The 14074-nt window shown below is 33.4% G+C and overlaps 1 protein-coding gene across 1 annotated transcript in view; it reads right to left on the bottom strand.

The window, feature by feature from the left end:
- GABRA2 (gamma-aminobutyric acid type A receptor subunit alpha2) overlaps positions 1-14074 on the bottom strand; it is a 120312-nt gene that overhangs the window by 35217 nt on the left and 71021 nt on the right. Inside the window, exons 5-8 of the mRNA XM_059924125.1 lie at positions 13456-13676; positions 11564-11646; positions 6918-7061; positions 5729-5881 (exon numbers count right to left, since the gene is read on the bottom strand). Of these exons, the coding sequence (XP_059780108.1) occupies positions 5729-5881; positions 6918-7061; positions 11564-11646; positions 13456-13676 (601 nt within the window). The remainder of the gene's footprint in view (positions 1-5728; positions 5882-6917; positions 7062-11563; positions 11647-13455; positions 13677-14074) is intronic.

Raw genomic sequence — 14074 nt, 5'->3', positions numbered from 1 at the left:
AATCCAATATTTAGTCAATCATAATATTGGAACACTGAATTTATTCAGGGTGGCAATTTCTCAGACTCTCTGGTTATGAGACCAAGTTAGGCTAATAATATATAAATAGAGATTGCTTGAAGGGACTTCTGGGAAAGCTCATTAATGGCAAACACAGAGCTGGAAGAGGTCTTTTGCCCTTTTTGCTTACTCCTTCCTGTTCCTGGATATGAATGTGATGCCTGGAGCACCAACAGCCTTTTTGGACAATGAAGCAAAAAAACTCCATGCTAGGGATATAAAAGAAGAAAGATGAAAAGAGACAGACTGCCTGATGCCCATGATATTATCATATTAGTCTTGGAGGACCTACTTGAGGATTTTTTTCACATGAAAAAAAAGAAACACCTCATATAATCAAGCCACTATCTTTTATATTCCCTAACATAAGCAGTCAAACTGAATCATGGAAATCTGTGATCTAAGTAGAAAAATGAGCAATCCAAACATATCCCTTCTGGAGTTCTAATTACTCCAAAAATATAAGACAAGCAGGTAAGTCACTTGCAAATGCAATGAACTTTGTATGTACAAACTTTGCAGTATAAGGCATCTGAACTCCCTGTACTCTTTTACCAGACAAACATACACCCTAACAGATGTTTGTTATTTGGTTTTAGTTCTTAATAGAAAAAACTCTCTATTCCATACTGAATATAATATTAAGACAGAAATACCAGTACATATTTCTTATATATAAACTTATTCATATACTCATATGTTCATATATTATTGTGTAGTAATATATTCATAGATAAACTTATCAATTTGAAAAATGATTTGGCTTCAAATATACAGACAATAATTAGCAAACTCATTATCATTATTCTTATTTATAGGAAGTTCTGAAGGATGTTAAGCAACTAAAAAAACCATAAGCCACAATTTCACAAAATAAGCTATATGTTTATACAAACACAAAATGAGGTTTGTACATTGCAAATACATCGTTTAGTCACAGGAGGCTTGAAAGCACAAAACCTGAGGTTTAAGGTTAGAAGTTTCCCAAGTGCTTTCTTGTACCGTTGGCAACAGAGAACAACTACCTCATCATAAGGGTGTTTGGTTTTGTTCAAGGACATACCCCAAGCATCTAGAACCATGTGATAAGTAGGTGCTCAGTAAGTATTCGTCGGTGTTGAATGAACTGGACGTAAGCACTCAGAGAAAGTCAAAGGAGGTTTTCCTCATCTATCATTGCAAGATATGTACGCAATCCCTTTGAAGAAATATCTTTGAAAAATATCAAGCTGCCCCTACAACCACAAAATAAATGCAATATAAAAAAAAAACTGAATAGATAAAACCCAATACAATGGAACAAAGTTTCTAATATCAAAGGAGTGCACATTCTAATTTCAACTCCTCTGCCTGCTGTCTTATTTGCTCTGTTTTCTTATTCTATTGACAGCATGAAATCAGACCTCAAAAGCTGAGAAATTTGGCATCTGTGTCCCAGAGCATATTAATTTCTTAACTGTAATAGTTGTTGTTGTTGTTGTTTTAACTTGGGGGGTTACCCACCACAGAAAACCTCTGAGGCAGGAGGAGTGCAGATGATTTAATGATATCTTGTAGACCTGATTTAATGGTAATCAGCTTGTAGACCTGACTGTGGATTCAGGGAGAGAAGTTTGGAGAGGGTAGACACTTTGCTTAGGTAACTGCTGTGCATCGGTCAGAGAATGATGTTAAGGAGGCAGAAAACAGTGAAAGATAGAATGGGGGTGGAGAATAAAGAGGCTGGGCACGTTTCAAATCTCATTCCACACGGGATGTAGGATTTTTAGCTTTTACTTTCACACACATATACACATACATTCACATGGAATTATATTTATTACAAACTTTACACAGAATAACTTGTAGAGATAATACTAAGAATGCCTTTACCACCTAACAGTTTATATTTACATGACAATATGACTTTTGGGTCCTTAAACCTGTACTGTAAATCATTCATACACAAATGAATTTACACATTCAAGTATAGCCTGGATTTTTAACTTTGTATGTGTTATTTTTATAATCAGTCTTAGAAACTTTTGTACATTTGTTATAGTTGAACCTAGCAGCCTAGATACTAACACATTCTGTTGATTCACTGTTAAATATTTATCCATCTATTTATCTCTCCTTATACTTAGGTAGTCTTCTATTGGTTTCTTTTTTAAACATATGCCTCTATATGATTTATGCTATAAAATCTCTGTCTTTTTTTACCTCAATGCAATATTTTGTTTTCCTTACAACTTTTATTAAGCAAATACTTCATCATTTAATTTTATCTGATATGCTGTATATTTATATATAAATTTATATCTTTCTGGAATATCAACTCTGTCCTAATCATTTCCTTTCTGTTATTAATTATTATGTAATTTTCCCTAAAACTTTATTTTCTGTATTATTTGTGCTCTGAAAATCATGTAACCTTATTTTTCAAGTCATTTGAATGGAAGTTTTCTCATATTTTTAGCCATATCAGTTTTTTTTGTCTTTGATTCAATAATTTGCAAATTTTGAAATAGATATCTAAGAAGATTCCTAAATCCTGGGAAATCCTTGGTGTGCTCATCAATTTTTTTTTTTTTAACTCGTGACTTAGAAATTATTTTATGGAGATGAAATTCACATAATATGCAATGAATTATTTTAAAGTGTACAATTCAGTGGCATTTATGCATTCACAGTGTTCTGCAACCATCATCTCTCTCTAGTTTCAAAACTTTTTTATCACCCTAAAACACCCTGTTCTTACTACAAAATCACTTCCCATTTTCCCCTGCATCCATCCACTGGCAACCACTAAACTGCTGCCTGTCTCTATGGATTTGCCTATTCTGGATAATTCATATGAAAGGAATCATACAATATGTGACCCTTTTCATCTGCCTTCTTTTACTTAGAATGACATTTTCGAGATTCATACATGTTGTAGCATGTTATCAGTATTTAATCCCTTTCTATAGATGAATAATATTCTACTGTAAGTATATACTACATTTTGGTTATCCATTCATCCACAGAAGGATATTTGGGTTGTTTCCATCTTTTGACTATTAGACATGATGCTGCCATAAATACCTGTGTACAAGTTTCCATGTAAACATATGTTTTCATTAATCTTAGGTAATACCTAGAGGTGGAATTGTTGGATGATATGGTAATTCTATGTTTAATCTTTTGAGGAACTGCTGAACTGTTGTCCACAGAAGCTGTACCATTTTATATTCCCCCAGCAATATGAATGTTTCTATTTCTCTGCATTCTCTCCAATATTTATGTCCTTTTGTTTTGTTAATTATTATGGCCATCCTAGTATGCATAAAATGTACTTTATTGTGGTTTTGATTTGTGTTGCCTTAATGTATAATGATATACATCATTTCTTGTGCTTGTTTGCTATTTGTATATTTTCTTTAGAAAAAAGTCCGTTCAAGTTCTTTGCCCATTTTTTAAAATCAGGTTTTTGGTCTTTTTGTCTTTGAGTTGTAAGAGTTCTTTATTTATTCAGGATATTAAACCCTTATCAGGTATATAATTTGCAAATATATTCTCCCATACATAAGTTGTCTTTTGACATTATTGATAATGTTATTTGAGATACAAAAGTTTTCAATTTTAGTGAAATCCAATTTATCTATTTTTTCTTTGTTACTCATGCTTTTGATGTCAAACCTAAGAATCCATGGCTAGATCCAAAGTCATAAAGATTTATCCTATATTTTCTTCTAATAGTTTTATACTTCTAGATTTTACATTAATGCTTTGTATCCATTTGAGTTAATTGTTGTATCTGGAGTGAGGTAGGGGTCCAGCTTCATTCCTTTGCACATGGTGGTCATCCAGCTGTCCCAGCACCATTTGGTGAAGAGACTACTATTTCCCCACAGAATGGTCTTAGCACCCTTGTTGAAAATCCATTGGCCATAGTTGTTTGTTTGTTTGTGGACTCTCAATTTTATTCCATTGGTCTATATGTCCATTCTTATGCCACTACCACACTGTTTTGAATAATGTAGCTTTGTACTAGGTTTTGAAGCTGGGAAGTATGAGTCCAGCAAATTTTTTTTTTCTTTTTCAGTATTGTTTTGGCTGTTTGGAGCCCCTTGCAATTTCATATGAATTTGAGGATTGGAATTTCTGCAAAAAAAAAAAAAAAAGCCACTGGATTTTTTACAGGTATTGAATTCAATCTATAGATTGCTTTGGGGATAATTCCTATCTTAACAGTATTGTCTTCCTCTCAAAAAACATGAGATGTCTTTCCATTTAATTAGGTCTTCTTTAATTTCTTTCAACAAAGTTTTATAGATTTTAGTGGACAAGTCTTTTACCTATGTGGTCAAATTTGTTTCTAGGTATTTTATTATCTTGGATACCATTATAAATGAAATAATTTTTAAAATTTCCTTTTGAATTATTCTTTGCTAGTATTGAGAATAAAATTGATTTTTCTCCATTGATAATAAGAATAGCCAACAGTTATATAGCACATATTAAATGCCAGGCATTGTTCTAAGAGCTTACACATGTCTATAGTCTCAAAACACTATAGTCTATAAGATAAAGGTACACTATCTTAGCATGGCCTACAAGGACTTCCCATTAGGCCTCAAGCTATACTTGTATCTGTATGTATATCAACTGACACTGAAACAGCTCACTATCACTGAATACACTATGTTCTTTCATCCTTCAATGTCACTGCACACTTTATCCTTTTTTGGCTAAGATTCTTGTCCCATATCATCTGTCTGGGAAACTCCTACTTATCCTTCAAGAATTAGCTCGAATGTTGACTCAGCTAATTAATCAGTCCATTTAGGGAGGATCCATGCTGCTGTCTTTTTTAATGGCTTGTATGTGCCTCTTTTATAATGATTTCATCTTGTGTTGCCATTATCTTTCCTGCTTATTCTGGTGCCCTCCACTGTACAGAGATAGTTGAATGCAGTGCCCTCCACTGTACAGAGATAGTTGAATTTTATATGTTTTTGAACCTTTAGGGCCTGATGCCATATCCAACGTAGTAGATTCTCAATAAAGCTTTCCTAGATGAATGAGTGGACCAAATACACAAAGGTGATCTACTTTGTCACAAAATGTACTCATCCTAGTTCATATATCCAAAAAGCAGTAACCAAATTCCCCTGCATGGTTTAAATCAAGAAAATTAACTTTGTTATTAAACACACTACTGGTAGAGAATGAGGGAGTCTTTTTCTCCCTCTCTTTCCCTTCCTCCCTTATTCTCTCTCACTTAAAGTACTAAGGTCATTTTTGTTCATCTAAAAACCAAACAAAAAAAATGAAATGAAATAAAATAAAATAAAATAAACATAGCTTAGAAATATGGTACTGTTACACTTTACATTAAAACCTCTAAGAATAATCTCCTTATACTAACATGGAAAGGAACATTGATAAGCAAAATGATTTAACAGAAAGAAGACAATGTAATTCAGAAGATTTGAGAACTTCTTATATTCCTTTTTAAGAGTGTGACACTGACTCTGTATTGTACCTCTCTGAGCCTCAGTTTCCTTATCTATAAGGCAAAATGAATACTCCCTGCTCTGCACACCACAAACTACTGGGGTGAAGATCAAGAGAGATAATGCTTTTGAAAGAAAGCCATGAAACAAAATGTGCTGTACAGCAAAGTATGTAGTTATTCACTCACCAAACACAGTTCTTGCCGGCACAGATTCTCTGTTAAGCCAGAATGACACTTGGGAGAGAATAACAGTCATGATGCAAGGCAGATATGTCTGAATCACAAAATACCCAATTTTTCTTTTCAAGTGGAAATGAGCTGTCATTACGGTATATTCACCTAGAAGAAAAATTTAAGAAGCTTAAGAAACTGTAATAGTCAATAGTTTGAACATTTTGGAAATGGAAGGGATTAGGCAAAGAACAGTCCCTGATTTAAAAAAGGAAAGAATTTGCCCCATATATGACATGGAAAGTATATAACATTAAAATGCCCACTTAGCATAGCAAGAGTATTTAAAAGAAAATTTTCATATGACCAAAAAATTTGAATGGCATGTGTATCGTGTGGAATTTGTTTTTCTCTCTAGGTCATGCTTACTGACCAAGGGATAGAGGATTCATAAATGCTCTCTGACCATGGATTATCTTACTTGCTCAGGTTCTCATCCTCTTTGGTCCCAACCTCAAGCCTCTGTTTTGACTGTTTCCAGTCCAGTCCTCTCCGGCTCTTTAAAGTATTGATCTCTGACCACATCTCCAAGACTGATCTCCTGGCCCAGATTTTCTACTTTTAATCTTGTCACCAATTCTGAATTTATGTGTTAATGCCTGCTCTAATATAGTGGGGTCAGTTCTATCTGATACTCATAGCTACCTTCCTTTCTGCTCTCTGGGTTTACATCTGCCAGTTGTGAGATCATTCGTTCATACAGCTGCTTTTTCTTAGAAAGGGCTTTAGCTTTCCCACACAGACCAATAGTAATTATCCATAATCAAGAGTTGTATAGTCATAGCTTATCCAGAATAGGGGGAAAAGAATTAGAAAGTGAGGGAAATTGTAACACTGTGTGAAGGTAAAATTGGCTTGTCTCAAAAGACACACATGTTTTGAATTGGGAGCATAAGTTAGACTAGTGTTTTTTAAACTTTAATGCACATCTTGGTATCTCCTTGAAATCTTGTTAAAGTGCAGATTCTGACTTAGTAAGGAGTCAGGCCTGAGATTCTGAATTTCTAAAAAGCTCCCAAGCACAGTCTGCTGCCTCTTCTTAGACCTCAGGCGCAAAAGGTTTTAAGCAAACTGACACATTTCCAAGACGTTAACCCATTAATCTTCTTAGGAACTAACTTTTCTTTAGATTCATTTTACTAACCTGTACTGGATTTAATTGTCTCCTTCCCAATTGATTGGCCCAGCAGATCATACTGATTTAACCTAGAGCCATCAGGAGCAACTTGTACAGAATCAGATGCATTGTATGTCCAAATGTAAGTGACCTCCGAGGTTGTATACGCATCTGTAGGAAATCAGGAAAAAAACTTTTTAAGCATTTTAGTAAGAACTATCAATAACATCCAGCATCAAAGGTTGCATATTTCATAGAATTATTGTTTACTATAAAAATTGATATTTTTTAGGGCAAAAAAGTGTCTTTGAAATTTACAACTTCAATATGAAGGGTGTGAAGCAGACCAAGAGAGACAACCATGACCACAAGAGTATTTTCACTGTAACCACTTTGAGAGATGAAGAGCAAATTTCTCTTTAGATCCTGCAAAAATCACTGGGCCCTGAGATGGTTAACACATCCTCCATATTCCCAAGGTAGTAGACGACGGCATTGCAGTAAACAGGTTATGAATGCCCAAGGCCCATTTAACCAGTTTATTTAGAAATAATAATCACTCATGAAATACTTATGTCCATGTGAGAATAATGATGACAAATATTGTGTTTATTTTAGGTATTATTTTTGTAGTTAGTTTTGTAGGTTTTTCTTCAAAACGTTCACCTAGTTAAGAATTAAATGACTTAACTATCATAATACAATGCATTTCATTAGAAGGATGAGAATTTTGCAGAATATGCAAAATAATTCAGAATGCTATAGTTTCGTAAGTTGAAAACACTTTTTTAAACCTGTTCATTTTAAAATTAATTAATGCACACAGATCTCACTGAACTATACTTGCATAGCATCCTAATTAAGCTATGGATTGGCAGGAGGAGACAAATCACATACAGACCAAGTATAATTTTCTGATTTATTTGGCCAAGGATACAGAACTAAGCAGAAGTGAGATGACTCTAACGCTGGAGGGCAGGCAGCCTATCTTGTCTCAGTACTTCTCTGGCCCTGGCATTTCCCTTGCGCCTATAGGGGGAACAGCTGACCTCTCCATGCGGGCAGAGTCTCTCCACAGTTGAATAACCAGACAATTCCAGCTGTACTACTGACCTTTCAAAGAACTTCTATGCACTTTTGCTCAAGGGAGTGTTTAGAAATATTAGTTACTCCTGGTCCTTGAGCAAAACTCAGCATCACAGTCACATTTTCAACTGAGGGAGAGAAAGAACCAGCCATCTCCAGCAATATCTCTGCCTCTATCTCTCCAGGACACTGGAAAAGCTCATTTACCTGCCATCTAATAGGTTTTCTAGGTTAATACCATTGTTCTGGGGTGGTTCTGGTACTTACCTTGATCTAAAGTCTGTGATCACAAATCCATTCCCACTTATGCTTTAGTTACAATAAAGTGAATGTTGTGTCTTATTCACTGTGTGGTCTTTTAATGACATACCACAGTGTTGTCTGGTTTTCAGAATGTTACTAGTAAATGTTAATATCAGTGAAATACATGTATACACCTACATCCACAAATAATTATATTATGTGAAACAATTTTTGAAACAGCATTCTGAAAAAGTATGTATGTATGTATATAATTATACATACTTCATATCATTATATGTATATATATGTACTTGTTTTAATAGCAGATCTATTCCTACAGCTTGCATATGAATGAATTCAGTTACCCTAAGGTCTAAATTTTTATTAATTAATTTCAATTAGTTAATCATTGATGATTCTACTGTTATGTATAAATAAGTAACATTAGTAATGTGTATAACTAGCAATGCATTTGCAGATCATCAAGTGGCCTTCTCTTCAATACAATTTCAAATGGCACAGAATTTAATAAACCAAAAAGACATCACATGCTCCAGCTCATATCAGAAGGCCTCAGAGTACTCAGTAGTTGTGGATCTTAATAAATTATGAGGTTTTATTTTAAGCAATTATAATAATTCCACTTTTGAATTTTGACGTTTACCTTTAAACATAAATAAGAGAAGATGAAACTCTACAAACATAGGTGACATTTTAAAGAAACTAGTAAGAGACTAATGGGAGGGACTCTATCTTACTCATATCTATACTTGCACCTGGCACAATGCCTGTCACGAGGAAAATGTTCTCACTTCATTCTTGCTAGATTAATCAATAAACTCATAATATTTTAATTCTGTTATTTACTGTTATGAAAGATGGAAATCTGGATAGAAGCCTAAGAATATGTGAAAGAAAATGACTGATCCTGTCCATGTCTTTTATAAAAAAGCAATTATTTAATTTCATTTTTTAGGCAGGAATGTTTTTAGATTGGGGGTCTGGTGAGAGAAGAGAGAGCAGAAAGTTATGCAATGCAGATTAGAGGCATTTCCTGGCCTACCAACACACATATAAACTTGGAGACCATTGTGATTTTTCAGTGAAGTATAAAAGGAGAGAAAGACAAATTTCTTTATAAATTCCATATCTAGATTAGGTTTCCATTAAATAATTTTATTTAATTTTATGCAATAATCCATTTTGTCCTAATCTGCATTAAACATCAAATGCATACTGACCGATTCTTAATATTTGATAACCAAAACAATCCCCAAATCATTTTTATCCAAAAAGAAAATTTATAATTTCTTTTGGGATAATGCCCAGAATACTCTTAGATTTCCATTCAGGAAGTTTTAAATCAAATTAAACAGCAAGGAATTATATAAAGATGTGAGGCAACGGGAATAACGCAAAATGAAAATGAATTCAAAATTTTAAATTAGTAGAAAAGATGCTTCTTTTATTTGAGAACAATGATAAAAAGTTCCAGAAATTCTATCATTTGTGGGGACACAAGGGAGTTTTTTAAATAAGTGAGGAGTAAATGACTAGAAGAAAAAGTCATGGCTGCTTCTGCTAAAATTTGTTATGCCAGCATTTTAAGTTTTGGGTTGGCTTGTTAGTCTATACACCATGCTCGTGTCCATACTGTTAACACTATGTCTCAAGTACCTACTATTGGCAAGGATAAATAAAAGAATATACAACTTTTTTACTCAATGTGTCAGAAAATAAATATAGAGAAAACTAAACAAAAACAATTGCTTCAATAAAAAATGCCTAACAGTAAGCTCTGTGTGTTACCTGCATCACTTCTAGATACAGAAAACCATATTCTCAAATGTACAATATTACACTACTCTGAAAATGCACTCTAAGGGATTTTAAAATTTCATTTAAAATATTTTCAGGTGTATTTATTTCAAATTCAGAATTGAGACATCATACGTCATTATATTTGGTTTCTTAATGGCACTAACTTGTCCACTGAAAAATGCCTTTCCTTCTTAGACCATTACTGCATCTTGAATAAATCCTTTCCTTGGTATGAAGGCTTTTCAGTTTTCTATTTAATGCCATTTATGCAATGCAAATGAGTTTTTCTCTGCTGCATCTGCTGTAGTTTTTCCAGCATCATGTTTACTTTTATAACATGATTGACTATCTTAAATAATCTTCGAAGAAGTGCCAGTACTGAAGTGATAGTTTCCGTGGAAAGAAAAAAGGCTTTATAGCTAAACAAAGAGGAGATTCTCAAAGAAAATAGAGAGCTGACACCTTTCGTAAGATTGAACAGAACAAACAAGATTGAACTTCTCATTCCACAAAACTATGGCCATCAATAAAATTAGAGGGTTTTGCATTCATATTAGCCACCATTCTTCTCTTTTCTTTCACTTGATACAGTCTGTGGGGAGAAGGCACATTATTCAGTCATACATATTTGTATCAGGTGAGAGTACTGCATTTCTATGAAAGAGAATGAAAAGTCAAAACTGCCCAGAATGGACAAAGATGGAGGTGCCGGCAAGAGCAAAGGTTTCTGAAAAGGTCAGGCTATGGAACACACAAAAGAGAGAAGCTGCTTAGCTGTGTCCATGAATGTATCCTGAACCTGCCCTGAATGCCCTGTGGGCCTAGGAGATGATTTGACCTTCCCTCTTTTCAGTTATTCTGGGAGAGCTAATGCTTCTGCTTGACATATAAGATACAACCTCAGTGACCTAAAGAACAGCCAAACGCACAGAGCCTTTTCTGAAATATTTTATGTACACAGAAAGCGCCCACATGTAGCAATCGACTTACATCATCTCCTTCAAATTTATTTTAGAAAGAAGCTTTCCTTCCATTATTAGAAAGTAGAAAGGTAATTAGAGATCCAGCTTTTTTTTTTCACCTATTCTCTGTTGCCATTTGCAACAGGCTGATCACTACTTTAACAAACAATTGAATCTATCCTTAACATTTCATTCTTAGTTGAAAAAAAGCCATTTATTTTGCATTTTTAATGGGTTAGCACTTGAAAAAGAAGGTAAATGACATATTCCTGACCTTCAAGGAGCTCCCAGTCTACTTTTTCACATTGATAAAAACACAGGGTGTTCTTTATTAGCAGTAAAGCAAATGACAAACACAATGATTAAGATATGATATTTGAGAGTACAATAGGGCTAGCCAATTGATTACTCGAGGGAAATCAGTATGTTTTTTATTTCTGCATCTTATTGGGCAAGTACTAAGCATCCCATCATATGAGAAGAAAGTATACAATTAAGTTGTGCTGCTGACTATCCCTGATTTTATTGACCCAAACCATGTACCTTCATCCCCATACTTACAGCTGCCAAATTTCAGAGGACATGAGTGGGCATCCATTGGGAAATCCTCCAAGTGCATTGGACATTCAGCTTGAACTGTAAGCCTAAAAGTCAAAATTCCACTCTTTGTTTACATAAATTGGCAAGTCAAGATAAATCACTACTTATTGTGGTCAACAGAATTAATGATGAGGTAGGACCCTCATTAGGGCATCTGATGAGGCTAATTCACATTTAAATACGCTTTTGTTCCTTCACATTTAGGCGATCCTTCAGAAGACATTTGCACCTACAAAATCTGAGCTCAAGTAACAATATTTATTTAAAAATATACTTTAAGCATTTTGTACTATATGGTTAGTTAAGAAGTTATGTACACATTTTTGAAAGTTATTTTCCCATTAACTTCAGTATTAACATTTGAAATCTTAAAGAAAAAAATGAAAAAAAACCTCTGTCATAAAAACAATGCTATTTTCTCCCAACATTCCATCAATAACCATATAGCAAAATTGATATAGGAATTCAATATTGCCTCAGAGAAGCACCCTTCAAAATTATGTAAGTTGTAAATGAATATCATATACTGTATATAGATACATATATAGAAATATAAATATAGACATAGTTACATATACAGATATATCTCCTAGAAATATCTTGTTGAGACTAGACTATTCAAATTATGGGCACAGGTTATGAATGTTAAAGAAATATTTTTTTTGTATATACGTGATCACATTAAAGAGTAATCATAGCAAATTTGTTTTAAAGAAAATTATCAACTATTCCATTTCAGACAAAGGTAAATTAGATAAAATAGGGACTAAACTGAACTTATGGAAGAATCTCTGACAATGAGTAAAACAAATGTAACCAACAATTTAATTATAGCTTATATACTTCCAAGAGAGTATTTAAGTAGAACCCTACACAATATTTTTCCAAACCCCAAATTTCCAATCATTGTCTTCACAGGACTAATTAACGTGTAAAATCAAGGGGGATATGGCATCTATATTGCAAGATTCAGAGAGAGAAGCAGAAAGAATAGCTAACTTGCATTTTAGGCAATGGTCATTTAGCAATGAGAACTTAAGAGTTTTTTCTTTAAAGATCAGGACTGTATTATTGCCCCTTCTTAAATAACTTTCACAATTGAAATCCAACACTTAACATTTCATATGAAATAATACATCAAATGCTTGGAATACACATCTGTCTGTATACGATGCTGATGAAAGTTATCTATGTTTTAAAGTCTTTATCAAACATTTACCTTTTAGATTATACACCATTTTATTAGATTTGTGATTGCTTTCTTTGTTACGTAATATAAGTAACTTATTTTAAAAAGATTAATTCATGAGAGGAGTTCAAATGGAACAGTGATTAGAGTCAACAACTGTATATCTCTTTCGATAATTTTTTAAGATTGAATCATCTGAACTTGATGTCACATGACATCTCTGAGGTTATAAAAGTATTTTTCTCCCTTCATAAGAAGGATTAAAATATTAAATTAAGTGAAACTTGCTTAAAAATCACTTAAAAATTTGATGGGATATTTCATGAGATATTAAAAATAAAATTATGTGCTTGTATAAAGAAAAATTTAAATCATACTATTAAAGTTGTACTTAACTAAAATGTAGTATGAAAAGTAAACTGCCAAAAAAAAATCAGTTCTTAACAGCTAAGGCAATTTTTAAGCTTTAACACACTAAGATGAGTGTCAAACTCATAACCTTTATTTTTTAAATATCAAAGCATTTATAAAGCATATTCTGGTTACCTCAATAATCTGTTATGAAAATGTTCAACTTGCTAATACTTGACAGCTAGGTTGGCTGGTTGGTTAATACACAGATTCCTCAGTATTTAAAGGCAACATATCAAACCTGAACACATACCTCATTGTGTATAGCAGAGTCCCATCATCCTGGATTCGAAGAAGCTTGTTTGGCATTGTCATATTATGTGCTACTGATTTTTTCCCGTTGTGGAAGAAGGTATCTGGCGTCCAGATTTTGCTGGCCATTAAATTGTTAAGTCGGAGGATGTTCATAGGACCTTTAAATTTTAACCGTTCATCTTTCCATTTTTGTCGAAAGAAAACATCTATTGTATATTCCTGAAATATAAAATAGAATTCTTTTGAAAATAATAAATGTTTTAGATACAAAGACACTATAAAATTTCAACAAAAACAATAATATAAATAGTTTAAGGAGAGAGAAAGCTATTTTGAGAAGTGAATTTTGAAAGATCATTCCTTTATCTTATCAATAAATGTTGCCATTTACAATGGGATAAAGCATGTGTATTTGTACAATCAGCTACATATTATTATGAAAAGAAAACAAGAAATTTACTTTCTCTGGTGTCTTTCAGTTGAACAAGGTCTTAGGCAAACTTCTTTACTACATTGTATAGTTTAGAACCACTCGGAAAGGGGACATGCTTGGGCAGGGTCTGGGTGGATTGTCCCAAATCATTTATCTCAAGAATGAATAAGGAGGCAAGCAGGCA

The sequence above is a fragment of the Balaenoptera ricei genome, chromosome 5 (genome assembly GCF_028023285.1).
Source record: "Balaenoptera ricei isolate mBalRic1 chromosome 5, mBalRic1.hap2, whole genome shotgun sequence".
In the NCBI taxonomy this organism is placed as follows: Eukaryota; Metazoa; Chordata; class Mammalia; order Artiodactyla; family Balaenopteridae; genus Balaenoptera; species Balaenoptera ricei.
Note: the sequence above shows the minus strand (reverse complement) of the source record. Positions and strands in the feature narration are given on the sequence as shown.